We start from the raw sequence: 18623 nt of genomic DNA on the forward strand, positions 1-18623 counted from the left end.
GCACAGAACTTTCTTGCTCACCTCAATCCGTTCTACGTTCTCACCAAGGATCATCATGGAGATTCGGGACACACACACACACACACACGCACATATATATATATATATATATATATATATATATATATATATATATATATTAGGGCTCTTAACATCCGAATAAATGATTATCCGGGTATCCGAGATCGAATCCGATCTAAGATTTCAAATCCGCGTAATGAGATACGATGAGATGCATGAGATAAATGAGATACGAATTGAAACATCGGATCTGGATCTAATTCGCGGCGGAGTCGACAGCGACACATAATGCAAGATTACGATTGCCGGGAGTTTGGATTTAAAACCAGTTTGCGTAAAAATATAAAACGCAAGTATATCGTAAGTAATATTATAAATCTCGCTTGCTATTTGTCTCTGAGCTTGGCGCTGTTTGGCGTGTTAACGGTCGGAGAGATGAATAAATATTCTTTATTATTATTATTTATTAATGTTCCTCTCGGGAAACATTAATAGATAATAATAATAATGAAGAATATATATTCATCTCTCCGACCGTTAACACGCCTAACGGCACCAGGCTCAGAGACAAATAGCCAGCGAGATTACTTACGATATCCTTGCGTTTTATATTTTTGCCCAAACTAGTTTTAAATCCAAACTCCCGGCAATTGTAATCTTGCATTACGTGTCGGTGTCGACTCCGCCGCGAATTAGATCCGGATCCGATGTTTCAATTGTTCGTATCTCATTTATCTCATGCATCTCATCGTATCTCATTACGCGGATTTGAAGTGTCATATTTATCCGTTACTTGGATACCCGGATACCCGGGTAGTGTTAAATCCGTTTGAATATAGCAGCCCTAATATATATCCTTGTCTCCCGAGTATTTTATCGGGAAAAACAATTACCGATGTCCGTTCCTCAGCTTATCCGCTCGAAGGTCGGTGTAAGACGGATATGACGTAACGATAAAATGTACACGAAAGCGAACGAGTGTCTGAGAAACGAAACGGCTCTGTGCATACGCGTCTATGTGGATCGTAGGGGCTGGAAATGCTGGTGGTGGAGGTGGAGGGCTGGAGAGAACGGGTTATGGGAGCGGGGGAGGTGGCGGCGGCGGCGGCGGCGGCGGTGGCAGCGGCGGCGGTGGCGGCGGTGGAGGAGGAGGAGGAGGAGGAGACTGTGGCGATGGTGGTGGCGGTGGCCGACCGCAGCCACGTGCACGGCGCACGCAACGGCGCGTCACGCACAACGAGAAGCGCTATCACTCAGGTAGCGCCACGTACTATACGCCACCGATCGCGATTCGGACTCGCGAATGCGATACGACGCGGCGATTATTGATTTGCGCGCGTGTGTGTCTCTTTCTCTCTCTCTTTTTTTCTATGTGTTGCTCGATTTTGCTTTGGTTCCAAGCTTTCGGCGCGCGTTCTACTCTTGTCGAGATAGAGGAGTAGAAAATTAGATGATAGACATCTCTTAGAGTAGATAGAACTCTCTGTCCGGATCGTTTTTCCTCGAACTGATACGTTGTCGCGGTCCGTTGTGTGTAAGTTAGATAAATTGTGAGAATTTTTCTTCCGCCCGTTTTATCGACATTTTTTCTGGAAGGGAACACACACACACACACATTTTCTCTCTGTCTCTCTTTCTCTTTTTAGTCGAGAGGTGATTCGAGTCTAATCGGTCCGCCGAGATATCGATTCATTTCGTTGCCCGTGTCCCCCTCTACCGATTTGTATAGTCGCGTTCACACATTTGAAGAGAGATAGATGTGGATCCTGTGGAATGATTTTTCTCTCTTTTTCTCTTTTTCACGTTCTCTGCACCCCGTGGAAACTCGTTCGAGAGCGGATTGGAGTCCTCGCGAACGAATTCCATTCGTCCGTACATACGCTTGCACTACTCTCTTCGTGTAGCCTGTGTGCCTGCTTTATACCCTTTTCTCGCGTGTGTTGCCTCGAGAGACGCTTTTGCACCTTTAGATACCTTTGTAATTTGACATAGCCAGGCGGTAGCCGGGACCGGTTGTTCCACCTTCGGGTGACTCAAGATTGCTGCCAGCCAGCCGGCCGGCCGGCCGGCTTGCCTGCCTACTTACCTACCTGCCTCTGCCTGGCCTGCCTGCTTGCCTGCCTGGTTTGCCTGCTATCCATCGGCATTCTCGCTATTCAGCCGACTGCGTCGTGTATCCGCGAGCGTGCAACGCAACACCTCCATCTTTCACGTGGTCCACCGTCAATAGAGATTCTCGCCCGCGCTGATCACTGATATCTCGTCGTTGCACACACCACCACGGAGATTTGTGTGCGCGCGCTTCACGAATCTTCCTCAATTGGGGGACGTTTGATATCGCGAAATCTCGACCGCGCGAATTCTCTTGATACTCGATATCGGCGGATCCTATGGACCACGGACATTCGACTCTTCAGCTAGTTCTTCCTAGACAGCAAATCTAAGAATCTTCTTTTTCAATTTCTTTTTTGTTACGGCTCTTCAGCAGGGAATCTCTGGGGAGAATTTTCTTTATTTATTTTTCACGCGTCGCGCGTCTCCGTGGACTGACAGACTCTTGAGCGGGCAGTCTAGGTAGCTCCTCTCTTTTTTTGTTTATTTTCTGCGCGCCGCGTTGCCGTGCTAAATTATGTCTGTGAATCAGCAGATACTGTTGGACATTAATTAATTGACTTGGCCAAAATAATCGACAAATCATTAGTTAAAACTAATCAATCGTTATATGTGGAATCACATTGAGAAAAAATGCCTGACATTTGGAACTATAACTGTATAGTAAAAGAGTTATAGCCAAAAGAATCATTCTTCTACTAAGTGTTTCTATAATTTCAATGATAATAATCTTACATACATATTGCTGCTACTATTGTTTCGTTAGAACCACAAGAAAATATATAGTTGATAACTATATATATACCAAAAATAACTTTATAATTTTAATGAGATTTTCTCTCCTCTCAGTACACAAATGATTTAATCGATTGACGAAATTAATTACTAATTAAACTTTGATTGATTATGCATTGAAGAATAATTAATTTCATAAATTGATACAATTATTGTGATTACATATATCACGATTAATTAATTCTTGATTCTCGATTTGTCGCACAGAAAAGAGATAAGTATCTACTTATACTCAAATTAACAATTATTACGTACATAAGCAATGATATATAATTTTGTTGGAAGTACTTTATAAATTCCTAAATTTCAACAATGTTACCATTTCAATTTATATTGTAATAGTCTCATAAGAAGTGCAATGTAATTATTAATAAATTATTTTAGTGATACTGCGGTATCTTCTTCCGCGCGATATCTAAAAATGCCATATTCTCAATCCAATAATTCATGTGTTTTCCATGAATGAAAACTATTTTTGAACAATAAGAATGTTTTGTAATAATATGAATATTGCAATTTTGCACACATAATTTTACGATAGAAACGATTTAAATAACTATTATTTCAGTATAACTATAAAGTGAGAGCATCCAAATAAAAAACTTTCCGTTATAAATGCTATATTCTAGAAACCGCGGCATAGAAGGAAAAAATAGTATTCATTATACCGTTTTTGTGTGATAGTTGATTGTAGGCCAGAAAGCTGCTATGTTATGCTTTAAGTAAGCATTGTACTGGGTGAAACGTAGTAAGATAATATCACGAGAGTAATTTCAAATTAACATTCAGATTTAGACAGTGAAATAAATATATAAGAATAATTTCAATAAATAGTTTATATAATAAATTTATGAGCTTCCTTGTGATGAAAATAATAGATAGTAGATAATATAAGCAGCCCTTTGGCTGCTCTAAAAATATATATCTGGTGAATAAACCCCTTAATATTGTATAATCTCATTTGAAGATGAATAAATGAAGAAGAAAGATACTTTTCAAAGAAAGTTTTTTCTGTACAATTATTTTGGTCAGCAGAAATTTGAATTGTTTAATGTCCAATACCGTTAGCAGGTCCTTCAGAGCAGGAGATTTAGGAAGAATTCTTTTTAACTTATTTTTCACGCGTCGGCTCTTCGCGAACGCCGATCGTCGACACTTGGGCAAGTCAGACTGATAAATTCACACGACGATGACGACAACGACGATGACGGGACGACACGCGCGACTGAAATCCTGAAATCACCGCGATTACTCTGAATGAATCGCGACGCCGCCACGGTCCTCCTCCTCCTCCTCCGCGTTTCTTGCGTCGAGCCACGGACGATCGATACGAGTCGCACACGCACTCGACGCAGCATCCGATGGTGGAACGGCCAGTCGTCAGTGGTCGCAATTAGGTGATTACCTCGCATCCGGATAAATAACACGCTACTGTGGCATGCGAGCCGAACCGTCGTCGAGGATCTCTCGAGGAGAGCTTGGCGCGAGGGTGCGACTAACCGCATGGAATCCTGCAATACGCTCCAAGACCTGTGAGGATCTTCGACGCTCGCGCTGGGGATCGTCGAGGGTCCTCGGCTTCTCCCCGGCGAGGCTCTTCCTAGGATCATTAACATAAACGGGCTCGCTTCTTCCCACGCTTTCCACCGCGTCTGGAAAGTCTCGCTTTCGGGATCAAGCTTGCGATTAATGACGATTGCGGAGAGACGGGAAACGCGCGCGCGCTCCACCGCTAATCCTATATTAATTCCAACCCCAATTTTCCGGGACGCCAATGCTTCAGCCGCTCGTTTATCCGGATGCGGCGAGAAGGGTGAGAAAGAGCGACAAAACGCGACGATCGCGCCTTGCCACACCTCGTAGCAGCGCCCCATCTCTGTCTATGTGCCGTTGTTGTTGTTGTGTTGCATGCAGGCGGTCGGCTAGTGCCTGGCGGGATCGCCAGTCCCCCGGGATCTGGCGGCTCCACAGGGAACACCGGGAACTCGAACTCGGCTGCGGCGGCGGCGGCGGCGGCCGCGAGACGCGGCAATCGCAGACTCACGCGCAATGAGAGCCGATACCATTCCGGTGAGTACACGTAGACGGATGCTGGGCATAGTCGAATCGCTGTCCTAGTTGCCTTGGTGCGACAGACGACCCCGTTAGAAAGGGGTGACACTAGCTCAGCGTTCCGTCGAACGAATCTTTCGGTTAGACTTTTCGGTTTCTGTTTTTGACTAAATTCTTAAGTCCTTGCAAAACTATTAAAAATTTCGATAATACCAGTAGCTACCACATGTAAGAAGAACAATGAAGAATATATCAGAATATGTCGTGGAGGTTGCGTAGAAAGACAAGCAAAAAATCTACACGCAGAAAATTTTTCTTGAAGATCTAAACATTCATTGACGGAAGATATTAATAGAAAATTCTGAAAGGCTCGAAAATTTACTTTGCGCTATTACTAAATCGGTTTCATCTATTTCTTACACTGAGGAAAAAATTACCTTAAAATCAACAAATGTTTCTTTGATTGGGTGTCATTGACATATTTATTTGAATCTAAATTCTCTTTATTTAAACCAAATATTGTTTACTTAAATCAGGTAATTTAGATTTAAGTAAATATGTTAATGGCACCCCTCAAAGAAATATTTGTTAATTTTAAGGCAATTTCTCCTTCAGTGTATCTGTAATATTATTCTGATTTTAATGAAACTCAGGGAAGTATTTACATTCTAAAAGAATCGCGCGATTTTGTATCTGTTATTCCTTTCAAGATAAATACTAAAAAAAGTATATAAACAACATATCCCTGGGACCATGTAGCTCTATGACTTCCCCTATATCTGATCAAACTATCATTACTACAATCACTTATAATTTACTTTCATTACCACAATCACATATAAATTTTGTCTCTTCTGGATGAATATATATATATATATACAGGATGTCTCAGACTTCTATGATGACTCTTTGTGAGAACGTAGAACGGATTGAGGTGAGCAAGAAAGTCCTTTGCCGTTTTGCGATATTCGCAATAATAAGAGTCGAAGATACATAATAAAGTTGAGATATTAATTAAAAAAGAATGATCACGCGCGATATGGTAGGTGAGCTGCAGTGGCGCCGTCTGCCGTTGCATACTTATACATTAAATTAAACTGAACAAAAAAGTCCCCTACCACATTGCAAATGACCACATAGATTTTTAAATATTAAAGAAAATTGTTACATATATGATTGTATACCATAATGCACAAATTTTCTTTAATTAATATCTAAAAATCTATGTGGTCATTTATAAAATGGTAAAGGACTTTTTTGTTCAGTTCGATTTAATGTATAAGTATACAACGGTAGACGGCGCCACTTCTCATCTACCATATTGCGCGTAATCATTCACCAATCTTTTTTAATTAATATCTCGACTATTATTGCAAATATCGCAAAACGGCACAGGACTTTCTTGCTCATCTCAATCTGTTCTCACAAAGGGTCATCATGGAGTTCTGAGACACTCTATGTGTATATATATATATATATATATATATATATATATATATATATATATATATTATTGAAAAAAAATTTTCTGCGTGTAGACGGAACGGGCAACTCATGGGATCATTTTCAGAGATCAGGCAAGAGATGATAAGTATCCGTCACTCCCGTGAGATGTGTGTTGAAAGGTGTTCTTTATTGCGGATGTGTACAGTTTTGCCGTCTCTTTTGGCTGGTTTGAGCCTTGAAATAGGTTTTTCATTAAAGCTTTGCACCTTGTTTTCCCCTTCCCGCTCATGTTACGGCTCTCCTCCGAGTGAAATGTCGTTTCGCATGACCGAGAGAAAAACCCGCCTGGTTCGGAAGCGCCGATAAAGAGAAGTTCATTTATCTTAACGCAAAATGTAGGCAATCTTCCACCTGGTGCACCGTTATCGGCCGATGTCGACGGGCTGTACCTCGTAGAAGAGATAAGTCGGTTCAAGAACATCCGCGTCGATAGATGCTTGTGACTACGGTGTATAGGGCGTCTCAAAAGGAGAAACACGTAGGGAATACACTTTTTCTCTCTCTCTTTCTCTTCCCCCTTTAGACAAACGAGTCTCACGAACGTAGGTAGCGATTGCAAACCGCAAAACCACAACGATGACACATCCTCCCTCCACTAACAGCAGAGATATTTATTTGTCTGAACGACGAGTCTTTTCCTCGATCTCCTCTTGATTATCGCACGCTAATAATATCCGTATGTGAGATCATACGGGTTTGGTCATTATATTTATTACTAACGCTCAAGCGAAGTATTGCAATTGTAGGGAAGACCGGGACTAGATGTCTTATATTTTAGAACTTCTCAGGTAACTAATTGTTCTGACTGACTGTATATAAACATGATAGAGGCAATTTTCTTCTATATATTAATATTCGCCACGATTTTGTTAACTTTGTTTTGTTACCGAAAGACGAATGTGCAGCAACATAGGTATCTTGCTCTTGCATCAAATTCAGTCCCTCATTAACGCAGGATAAAAAGACTATACATATAAAATATGTATTCTGATTAGTAGATTCTCCGCGAGAAGTCTCCACATCTCTGCTCTTAATTATTGGTCAACTTTATCTTATGCTCTATTTCAATTATTTCATGAATGAAAATTGCATTTCTTACTAGAAATAATATATCATACACTTTCAAGGAATTTCATTCTAGCTAGAAATTTCATCCTAGGAAGAATTTTCATCGTAACACATCGCCTAATTTTATTCAGTCACAATGAAGAATATTAATAGAAATTTTCGAGAGGCTCGAAAATTTACTTTCCTATTGCCAAGTCAGTTTTTTCTATTTCTTAACTATAATATTACCTCGATTTTAATGAAACTCAGGGAAAAGTATTTATGTTCTAAAAGGTCTATTTCGCGATTTTGTATCTACACGGAGAAAAATAATTTTGCTCTTTTAGCAAAATTGTCGTTGCTACTGCATATTCGTAGTGACATAAAAAAAATTTAGTCGACCTAATTAATTTTACAAATTACTCGTTATCAGAGCAGAAGTAGTTTCGTTGCCAGGATAGAAAAAATTTGTTGAGTGTATTTATCGTAAAAATCACATTAATTTGCTATTGATCCAAAATAATGTATCCTTAGCAAATTTATTTGCTATCGGAGCAAAACTGCAACTGCTTATATAAATCCATCATGGTTCTTTTAGCAAAATAATTTGTAGATTCAGCAAATTATATTCAGCAAATAGTGATTAGTACTCTTAGCAAATCTTTTTGCTGTTCATATAATAACGAAAAGATTTTGCTAGATCAGCAGAAGATTTGCCGAGCCAGCAAATTATTTTTCTCCGTGGCACTATCTTTCTCAAGATAAATACTAAAAAAGGCACATACACAGCCCCGGTCTCCTCTACACTTTCCATTGGGACACCCTGTATGCGCGCGAATGCAGCGAGTAACAAACCGCGTGCGCCGGTGTTGCATGATGTCGTAATAACGATACGCGGGTATGCCTCACCCGGAAATGCACGGCGACTCCGGTGACCGAACGTTACCTGCATTATATTGCAGTTTACGCGCGGCGCATCGGTCACGTTGGATGCAACTATCGTCGCGCTCCGGCCGTCGCGTTATCACAGGCGGAGAGCGAGGCTCGACCCTACACTCTAAATTTCTTGGAGTGAGACTTCACTCCAAAGTAGTGAAAATTAAGAGTGAGAACTTCACTCCAAACGAGTGAGAACTCACTCCAAACGAGTGAAAAAATTGCTCGCTTGGAATGAGTTTTCACTCGTTTGGAGTGAAATTCTCGCTCTAACTTTGACTGGCGCAATTTTCACTACCTTGGAGTGAAGTCTCATTCCAAGAAATTTAGAGTGTAATTACCCAGTCGAAGTCACCAGGTAAAAAGCGTGCCCATGAGTGTCGTAGGATCGTTCTCATACTCTCTCAAAGTGAATCAGCGAAACATCGTTGAAAGCAGTAAATATACACTGGTTTGCAGCTATAAATACAGCACTGAAACTGCTCAGTGCTATACTTATAACTGATATCAGTGACTACTCACTGATTCACTTTAAGAGAGTAGCTTTACGTTGCCTAGCTACTTCAGTTTCTTGGAGCGAAATTCGCCCAGAGCGAGCGAGAATCCACTCGACTGCGATGGTGAAAATGCAGATGGCCCCCTCGAGAATAACAAGGTTAACAGCACATAGAAAAATACACACCGCATGCAATTAAATGTTACTTGTTTCGAGTGTTTCATAAGTTTATATATCCACAATTCTATCATGACTTCATCATAAGCGTCACATTTATTTAAATGCATTCTGAATCGTAGTAAGTTTAGCATTCCAATCAAGAATGTTGAATGAAAATAAAAATTCGGTTTGCTTGCTAAAGTCGAGCCAACATTTTTTGGGTAAAGTTTCATAATATTTGCTAGATAATACTGCTAGAGAATATCGCGACTCAAAATCGTATAAATAAATCTTTCACTTGTATCTCTAATTTTACACAAAAGAATGCTTTAATTGATTAGAGATTTATATTCATATTTCAATGACAATAGAGTCCATCAGATTTCCTCTTCAATTTTGCGTGAAAACGAACGATTCAGAGTGGAGGATCCACTCTGTGTGAGTGAAAAATCACTCGAATTCCGGTGACACGGCTGTCATTCTATTTCTCGAAATTTCACTCCAAGAATCTGAAGAATAGAAATGTAAGTCATTGTTCGTCGATTACGGCGCACGATTCTCGACAGTTCACTTTCGAAGTCGCCAATCGTCGCCGTGCGAGACACTTACAGGCTGCTTCTTACGTCGTGCGTTTACCTTTAACCGACGTGAATGTACTTAAACAAATGTATCACTCATGAGGCGGCATGCGAGAGCACTTTCCTTCCCCCCCATTCTTCGTCAACGTGCAGCGCGAGAAGAAGTTACGGCGCGATCATTCGCTTCTGCCGTCGGGCAAGTCCCAGTACGGCTGCCAGGGTCTAATCGAGATTGTTCGACCTTTCCACGTCTGAGCGAGCGCGTCTCGTGATTCCTCCCGATGTGTGCATATCCAATTACGAAAGCGTCGCGTTACTTAGACCGTCGACGACGTAAGTGCACGAGGACGCGCGCAGTATGCATGATGAGCGTGTACGTATAAATAGCGCCGTAAGAGGACGACGAAGACGACAGCGACGACGACGATGATTGTGATGAACGGATGACGACGCGAAAGCGAGGATGAGGTGTCCCCGCGCTCGCGTCATTCGCTCTCGCGTCTGCCACATGTAATCGATTCTCGGTGCTTAGAGGTGCGCCAGGAGGCGGTGCAGCAAGCGCTGGCGGCGATGCAGGGACGGCCGAAACCATCCTTGCCGATGCCGTCCAAGAGGACCTCCGTGATGGCCAGGAGCCCCGATCGGGAAAGACGCGATAGCGGCGAGTCCAGCAGCGACGAGGACAGCGTCGTCACCGAGGAGAGCCCTGGCGCGGGTGGACCTACCGGTACTGTCTCCACGTTCGTTTTTGCGCCGGGTTCTTAGACAGTAAAACATTCAATGTTAATTTTAACATTTTCTACATATCCCAGAAAGTTCACTCTGAACTCGGTGTAAAGATAATTCATTCCTGGTGTATTACTTGTCGATGAATTACGAATGTTGAGTAATTGATACTCACCAATTTTTTTCTTGCATTCATGTTTTGTTATTTTGACTTTAATTACGGTTGTAAAAATAACAAAGAATAGTAAAACAAATACATGGAGGAGAATAGTTAAAATAACTTGTAAGGGGAAGTTTAACAGGACATTTTTCTTTATATAATGTGAATGTATGCAAGAGTGAACGTGTTATAACTTATTTCTTATATTAACATATATGATATTAATTACTTTAACTTATTTATGATAGAGACGCGAGTGTTTTTCATTTGAATCGCGATTACAAAGAGTGCAACGTAATACATAAAATTCAAATAAGAAACTTAGATCTAACTCTGAATTCAGGTCTGATTATTCGCATAAGACTCAAGTAACGACCGTTAGTACGTAACGTTCGCGGGTTTCAAAGTCGCTCATTCGAACAATTGACACTCACCAATTTTTTTCTTACATTCATGTTTGTTATTTTGACTTTAATTACGGTTGTAAAAATAACAAAGAATAGTAAAACAAATACATGGAAGAGAATAGTTAAAATAACTTGTAAGGAGAAGATTAAAGGAACGTAAGAAGGACATTTTTCTTTACATAATGTGAATGTATGCAAGAGTGAACATGTTATAACTTATTTCTTATATTAACATATATGATATTAATTACTTTAACTTATTTATGATAGAGACGCGAGTGTTTTTCATTTGAATCGCGATTACAAAGAGTGCAACGTAATACATAAAATTCAAATAAGAAACTTAGATCTAACTCTGAATTCAGGTCTGATTATTCGCATAAGACTCAAGTAACGACCGTTAATACGTAACGTTCGCGGGTTTCAAAGTCGTTTGTTCGAATGAGCGTAACGTCGTCGACGACGGGAGCACAATGTACGCTGTAGTTAAGGTCGCGAGCGTAATTGGTGCATCTGTTCTCCCGCGCGCGTATGTCGAAGAAAGCGAGAAAGAAAGGAAAACGGGCGTAACGAGAGCGTATATTGCGTACAACTCGACCACGCCGCGCCGTATGACTCGCCGGCGTGGCGTCGCATGTCCTTGACAGTTTCCGCCGGACGACTCGCCGATAATCAATACGCATCAATTTTTCTTTTCCGTGCATACGAAAAGTGTGTGCAATCGTCGCATTGCGCGCACTGGCACGTGAAGGAACTAGCGCGCGTGACGCTTCTTGGTAGGGTCGTGACACACAGAAAAACTTAAGCAATACACTGAGAGAAGAAAATAGTTGGAATAACTATAATCTTACTATATTTTATAGTTCGTTTTGGCCTTAAACATATATTTATAGTTCATCCAAACATGAAGATATAGTAGAATGAACACAGATTTATAATCACCATCTTATTACTCTATATATATGGTAAAGCACCTTTTGGGAATATAGTTACATGTATCTATATTTGCCAAATATTCCAATTGTATTGACTATATAAAATAGTTAATTTCTCTTACCATTCAATATTTGCTACCTTACTATATTTTTTATTTCAAATAATTATAATTCTTGGTAAAAATTTTATACGGGTCAGTTTATACTATGTTTATATTGTAAATATTACAAATAATATGGTAACATTTACTATAAAAATTATATTTCTAACTATAATCTTTTTATTATGCCATTATAGTTCCAAATATCATACATTTTTCTCTCAGTGTAAGACGCAAACAGTAAACAAATTGACCGATCACAGTCGCTGATTCTTCTCACAGTCCAAGAATCAACGAATGTGATTGCTCAATTTGCTTACTACTTACGTCTTACTACTCAAGTTTTTTTGTGTGTCACGACGGACACATGCACGAAACGTCGCGAAGTGAGCAAGGGTCGTCTGCATTGAGAGAAAAAAATAGTTGGAATAACTATAATCTCATTATATTTTATAGTTCGTTTTGGCCTCAAACATATATTTATAGTTCATCTAAACATAAAGATATAGCAGAATTAAAACAGATTTGTAGTCACCATCTTATTACTCTATATATATATAGTAAACGCTTTGGGAATATAGTTACATGTACCTATATTTTCCAAATATTCTAATTGTATTGACTATATAAAATAGTTAATTTCTCTTACCATTCAATATTTGCAACCTTACTATATTTTTTATTTCAAATAATTATAGTTCTTGGTAAAAGTTTTACATGGGTTAGTTATACTATGCTTATATTATAAATATTACAAACATTATGCTGAAATTTACCATAAAAATAATATTCTTAACTATAATCTTTTTACTATGCTATTATAGCTCCAAGTATCATACATTTTTCTTTCAGTGCGGACAGAAAAAGTTGAGCAGTAAGACGTAAGCAGCAAGCAAATTGATCGATCACAGTCGCTGATTCTTCTCACGGTCCAAGAATCAGCGACTGCGACTCAGTTTGCTTACTGCTTAAGTCTTTCTGTATGCCAGTCAGTTTGCTTACTGCTTAAGTTTTCCTGTATGCCATGGTCCTAAGTTGTCGTCGATCTTTCCCGACAGGTACTGGTCTCTCGGACACAAGCAGCACCGGCTCCGCCCGGGACACCCCGCCGCCGCCGAGGCCGCCGGCGAGGAGGCCGCCCGGAGCCGACATCACGGACATCGCCGAGTACACGCCGCATGCCTACTGCAACATCCAGCCGCCGGATGTCACCCACACCAGCAGCACCCCGGTGACGGTGCAACAGCAGTCGGCGACGCGACGGCCCGGCGCCGACCGGGTGAATCGTTATCACGTGGTCGAGGATCAGAACAACACCGGCACCACCGGTCGCTGGAAGGTCTCCGCCAAGATACAGCAGCTATTGAACACGCTCAAGCGGCCGAAGCGCCGGCCGCTGCCGGAGTTCTATGAAGACGACGACATCGAGCTGGAGATCGCGGCTAATCCGAAGGACCCCAACGCCCCGAAACCCGAGGGAGGCTCCATGACGTCAGCGGTGGGTGAGTCCCTGTCGGTGCCATCAGGCTTGCCTAGATCCCTGGAGGCCGCAATCCAGAGGTGAGTTGTCCTCGGCTTAGACTCGAAGATGATGCCGGAGAGCATCGTGGATCCAAAGATTCAGGCATCGACATTTGGATATTTGGATGGAATAGTCTGTGAAGGGAAAGTATAATTAGCGGAAAGGGAAAAGTCTGCGCTTATGGTATAATTCAGTTGCGACTTCTTTGAATATATACGACCTAAGAAATAGAAACAAAATATACTTTATACCAGCTCGCACTGGAACTGTGATGTGTGCAATGAACTAAAATAGCATTCTTGAAAGGATTTTTTGCGGCACTGTATTATTTCAACGTCTCAAAAATTCTATGCGGTTATTGAAATTACAATATTCATATATATCCAGTATTTAGGTGTACAAACCAAAGTTATTATGTATGAAGTAAAAAAATTGAGACAGTGTTTACGCAAGACTTTAATCTACGATTTAAATTAAATGAGAAAGGCTCTTAAAATGATACAATAATATATCACAGACAAGTAAGAGATGTCGTAGATAATATTGTATTAGATAAAATTGCATTAGGCTGCTGCAAAAGATTTGTCATTTTTTTATTAAATTTTGATAGGAAGACAGATACTAAAAAGAATATTAAAAGTTAAAAAGAGAATATAAAATACTTATTTTATTCGTAAAAAATTATCAATTCTTGGATACTGGATAATTTTGTTTTCTATTTTATATATGTGTGACAAACACAATAAATCTTTTGCATCACTTTCAACCATCAAGATTTACACAAAGCAAACATGCGTGAGCTAAATCGTGACGAGTCGAGGCGAACAACTCAAAGTGTCGTAACTTTCTCCTTGCCGAAAATAAATACAATTTCTTTGCCTTAATTGCCGGACACATGTTACGTCTAAATATTCATACATCAATGGATCCAAGGTTACATAGGTTCGGAAAGTTCGCGTAATCCATGTGGGAATTCGCCGCTTGTTTCCAGGTATGGCTCGGCGACGTACAAAGCGCCGGTGGCGACCGTTCTCGACCCTAACGGCAAGCTTTGCGTAACGCTGACGTATGGAAAGCTGCTCAGCCGCTCCCATAAGATCGCCTATACTCTTCTCAACAAGGCCCTAAGTCGCGGTGGGGATTGTTGCCTGAAACCCGGCGACAGAATCGCCCTCGTTTATCCGAACAATGACCCGATCAGCTTCATGTGCGCCTTTTACGGCTGCCTGCAGGCCGGTATCGTGCCAGTGCCCATTGAGGTACCTCTGACTCGTCGCGACGCGGGTTCCCAACAGATCGGTTTCCTTCTAGGAAGCTGTGGAATTCAGGTAAGCTGAATACCAGAGCACCTTATCCGTTCGACAACATTCCTTCCTATTGCATGCTCAATTACAACAAGCTGTACAGTCTCCCGATTTGCATCGCGATTTACATTAAAGTGTTCAGTTGCGCAACTAACGTGAGACAACTCCCCACGACCTTGGCAAGTGATAATATCTAACGATGTTTCCAGGTGGCGTTGACCAGTGAAGCATGTCTGAAGGGTCTGCCGAAGACGGCTGCCGGCGAGGTAGTGGCCTTCAAGGGTTGGCCGAAGCTGCACTGGTTCGTCACCGAACATCTAGGCAAAACGCCCAAGGACTGGCTGCCACCGCCACGTCTCACCGATGACACGCCCGCGTACATCGAGTACACTACTGATAAGGACGGCTCCGTAATGGGTGTGACGATTACTAGAGCAGCGATGATGTCCCATTGCCGCGCTCTTACACAGGCTTGCGGGTACACCGAGGGCGAGAACGCCGTCTGCGTGTTGGATTTCAAACGAGAAGTCGGCCTCTGGCACAGCACTTTGACCAGCGTTCTCAACGGAATGCACGTGATCTTTATTCCCTACGCCCTGATGAAAGTCAACCCCGCCAGTTGGATGCAAATGATTACGAAGCATCGCGCCAGTGTGGCCGTCGTTAAGTCGCGGGACCTCCACTGGGGTCTGTTGGCTACCAAGGACCACAAGGATGTGTCTTTGGCATCGCTGAGGCTGTTGCTGGTCGCAGATGGAGCGAATCCCTGGTCCCTGTCGTCCTGTGACCAGTTTCTCTCAGTATTTCAGTCAAAAGGACTCAGGCCGGACGCTGTCTGCCCTTGCGCCTCTTCCAGTGAAGCCCTGACAGTCTCGGTGAGAAGGCCGGGACGTGCGGGAGTGAATGCCACCGGTCGTGGAGTTCTTTCCATGTCTGGCTTAAGTTACGGAGTCGTCAGAGTGGATCAGGAAAACTCTCTGACGTCGTTGACGCTGCAAGATTGCGGACAAGTCATGCCTGGAAGTAAGTCCTTCCACGAGTCTAGTAGTCTGTTCATAATCTCCGTATGACATCTTCACTGACGACCTATTTTTATGCTTCTTACAGGTATAGTAGTCGTTATTAAGATGGAAGGTCAACCGTTTATCTGTAAGACGGATGAAGTCGGAGAAATTTGCGTTCACAGTTCTGCGACCGGCAGCCAATATTGGGGCTTGCAAGGACTCACCAACAACACCTTTAAAGTGTCGCCATTGCAAGCCGACAGTACAGCTCTCGGTGACGTGGAGTACACACGCTCTGGCTTGTTGGGTTTCCTCGGTCCCGGAGGGCTCGTCTTCGTCTGTGGTTCGCGCGATGGTCTAATGACTGTGACCGGCAGGAAGCACAACGCTGACGATATTATCGCCACTGTGCTGGCGGTTGAGCCGATGAAATTTATTTACCGCGGCAGAATCGCTGTTTTCAGCGTGAGAGTCCTCAGAGACGAGAGGATATGCGTTGTCGCGGAACAGCGGCCGGATTGTAGCGAGGAAGAGGTGCGTTTTGAAATTAAATATTCCATTTGTTTCATTGAGAAAAAATTATAATGTTTATTTTACCTCTTTTTGCTATAAAACTATAACGATCACAAATTTTTTGACATATATCCTCAGGAAAGTTCTTTTTTCTTGCAGAGCTTCCAGTGGATGTCTCGAGTGCTGCAAGCGGTCGATTCGATTCACGCGGTAGGAATATACTGTCTCGCCTTAGTGCCACCTAATTATCTGCCCAAGACACCTCTGGGCGGTATTCATCTGTCAGAGACTAAACGTCGCTTCCTCGAGGGCGCTTTGCATCCGGCAAACGTGCTGCTCTGTCCCCACACCTGTGTCACCAATCTACCAAAACCGCGCGAAGTGCATTCAGGTAACTGAAGCAAAGTTTACTGACGGGTATCACGTCGATATCTATCGGGATACGACTGACAGGTATCGACGTAAACCTAAATAATGCAAATCGTGCAAGTGTCAGCAAGTATTTGCAATAGAATCTTTATAAGCAATATAATTAGTGTAAAAAATATGCAGCAATCTAAAAGATTTTTTCTAATCGTTTAATATAAAAAATTGTATTAAATTTAAACGCGAAATTTTTTTTAGCAACTGATTATATTTTAAATAATTGGGGAATGTGATAATACGATTGAAAATAATATAAGAATTTTTTGGATTGTGCTGCATGTGAACTGTCTAGGGAGACAGTGATAATAAAGAAAGAAAAAGACAGAGAGTGAGTGAGTGGGGGAGTGAGAGGGGGAGAGAATGAAAGAGATAGGGGAAAGAGTAGAAAAAAATGCGCTGATAATCACAAATTACGCTCTTTTTAGAATCCTTATTAGCACCAAGGAACTTAAGTGTCCGTGCATCTGTACGAAATTGTTGGTAGGCTTCAGAGATTTGGCGAACACTAGTCTAGTAATACTTTTATCTACACAGCAGCAGCGTGTCTCAAAAAACAAGTATATGAAATTCGTAACAGTAAGATTTATTTTATGCACATCGTGTGTGTTCTCCCTTGTAATAATAATTCAATACATCAACTTATTCGCGCAAAAAATTATCGCATACACATTTCTTCACGATTAAATATCACAAGTTTATCTTTTTTGAGGCACTATATAGAGTGTGCGGTAACGTCGTGTCGCAATTTCTCGAGAAATACTGCTCAAAAATCTATTTCATGTTTCTTACAAGAAATCAAAACAGTGGGATACGATGCTATCGCACACCCCCGGCATTCTATTAACAACCCTCACACGGTTAATTACGCTTAGCATGGATACACTGTTTAGTTATCCTTCTTTCTTTTGGCTGAGTTCCGAATATCCCGTAGCGCACTACGCAAACATTATTGATTTTAGCCATCAGAGGTTCCGCCTTTTATTTAGCTATTCTTTTGGCATCAGGGAAGACTTTGTAGCTTCTCACAGAGCTCGATGCTTTCTTGTTTCTTTTTCGACTTTACTTTGGCATTTTAACACAATGTGCAGTCAGTCTGGGATCTGTGGACTGTAACGGTGATTCACAAGTCCAGTAATTGTTCGGGAATTCAAGCATCCGTGGATCCAAAGATTCGCGTTAAAGCGGAAGGCCCGTGAGTTCAAGGATTTGAGGGCAGCGAGAGGAGGGTGTCACGGACCCGACGACTCGCATAATCCGAAAAGATCCACGTATCGTGTAACTTAGGATTCTTGAAATCCAAGGCACCAGAAAATCGTAGAGTACCGACATATCTATCTAAGGATTCCCGGAACCTCGGACCTCGATATGATCATGTTGCCCGACGAGCCCACGGTTTCCAAACCTATAAGAAAGCGCCGTTGATGGAACGCTTGTATTGTCGGCTCCGACTGGCGAACCAGATTGCTCTAGCTTTGATTTTCCGGCCTCAGTCAGGGGAGAGTGTGTGAGCTACTCATTATTGGGTTGAGTGTTTGTGTTGGTTTACTAACGGAGTGGTGCGGGGGCGTGTAGCGGGGGATTCTGTTGCAGACGTTGGTCCGGCCAGTGTCATGGTGGGGAACATCGTCCAGGGTAATAGACTGGCCTCGGCGCAAGGACGGGACATGGGTGTCTTGGACGAGGACAGCGACAATGCCAAAAAGGTTCGTGACAGTCTGATAAGACTCGTTATTTTCAAACAACGGGTTTTCTCTCTTGTACAGAGCAGTTTCGTCCTCGTTGACACGTGTTGAAAGAAGAAGACCAGCTCTCGTCGTACCATT

General features: G+C 42.0%; 1 protein-coding gene across 6 annotated transcripts in view; it reads left to right on the forward strand.

The window, feature by feature from the left end:
• The window catches only part of LOC116841404 (disco-interacting protein 2 homolog A-like), a 45942-nt gene that overhangs the window by 19107 nt on the left and 8212 nt on the right, over window positions 1-18623 (forward strand). The window contains exons 4-12 of one of the 6 annotated variants that reach the window (XM_032809286.1): window positions 1051-1278; window positions 4843-4998; window positions 10235-10429; window positions 13090-13591; window positions 14545-14881; window positions 15067-15880; window positions 15965-16395; window positions 16534-16765; window positions 18391-18503. In XM_032809286.1, the coding sequence (XP_032665177.1) occupies window positions 1051-1278; window positions 4843-4998; window positions 10235-10429; window positions 13090-13591; window positions 14545-14881; window positions 15067-15880; window positions 15965-16395; window positions 16534-16765; window positions 18391-18503 (3008 nt within the window). Of the gene's footprint in view, window positions 1-1050; window positions 1279-4842; window positions 4999-10234; window positions 10430-13089; window positions 13592-14544; window positions 14882-15066; window positions 15881-15964; window positions 16396-16533; window positions 16766-18372; window positions 18504-18623 lie in introns of all 6 variants that reach the window. The other 5 variants (XM_032809285.1, XM_032809287.1, XM_032809288.1 and 2 more) reach the window with 5 other exon arrangements.

The sequence above is a fragment of the Odontomachus brunneus genome, unplaced genomic scaffold (assembly GCF_010583005.1).
Source record: "Odontomachus brunneus isolate Ranch 3 - 2012 unplaced genomic scaffold, Obru_v1 Obru_scaffold_015, whole genome shotgun sequence".
Classification (NCBI taxonomy): Eukaryota; Metazoa; Arthropoda; class Insecta; order Hymenoptera; family Formicidae; genus Odontomachus; species Odontomachus brunneus.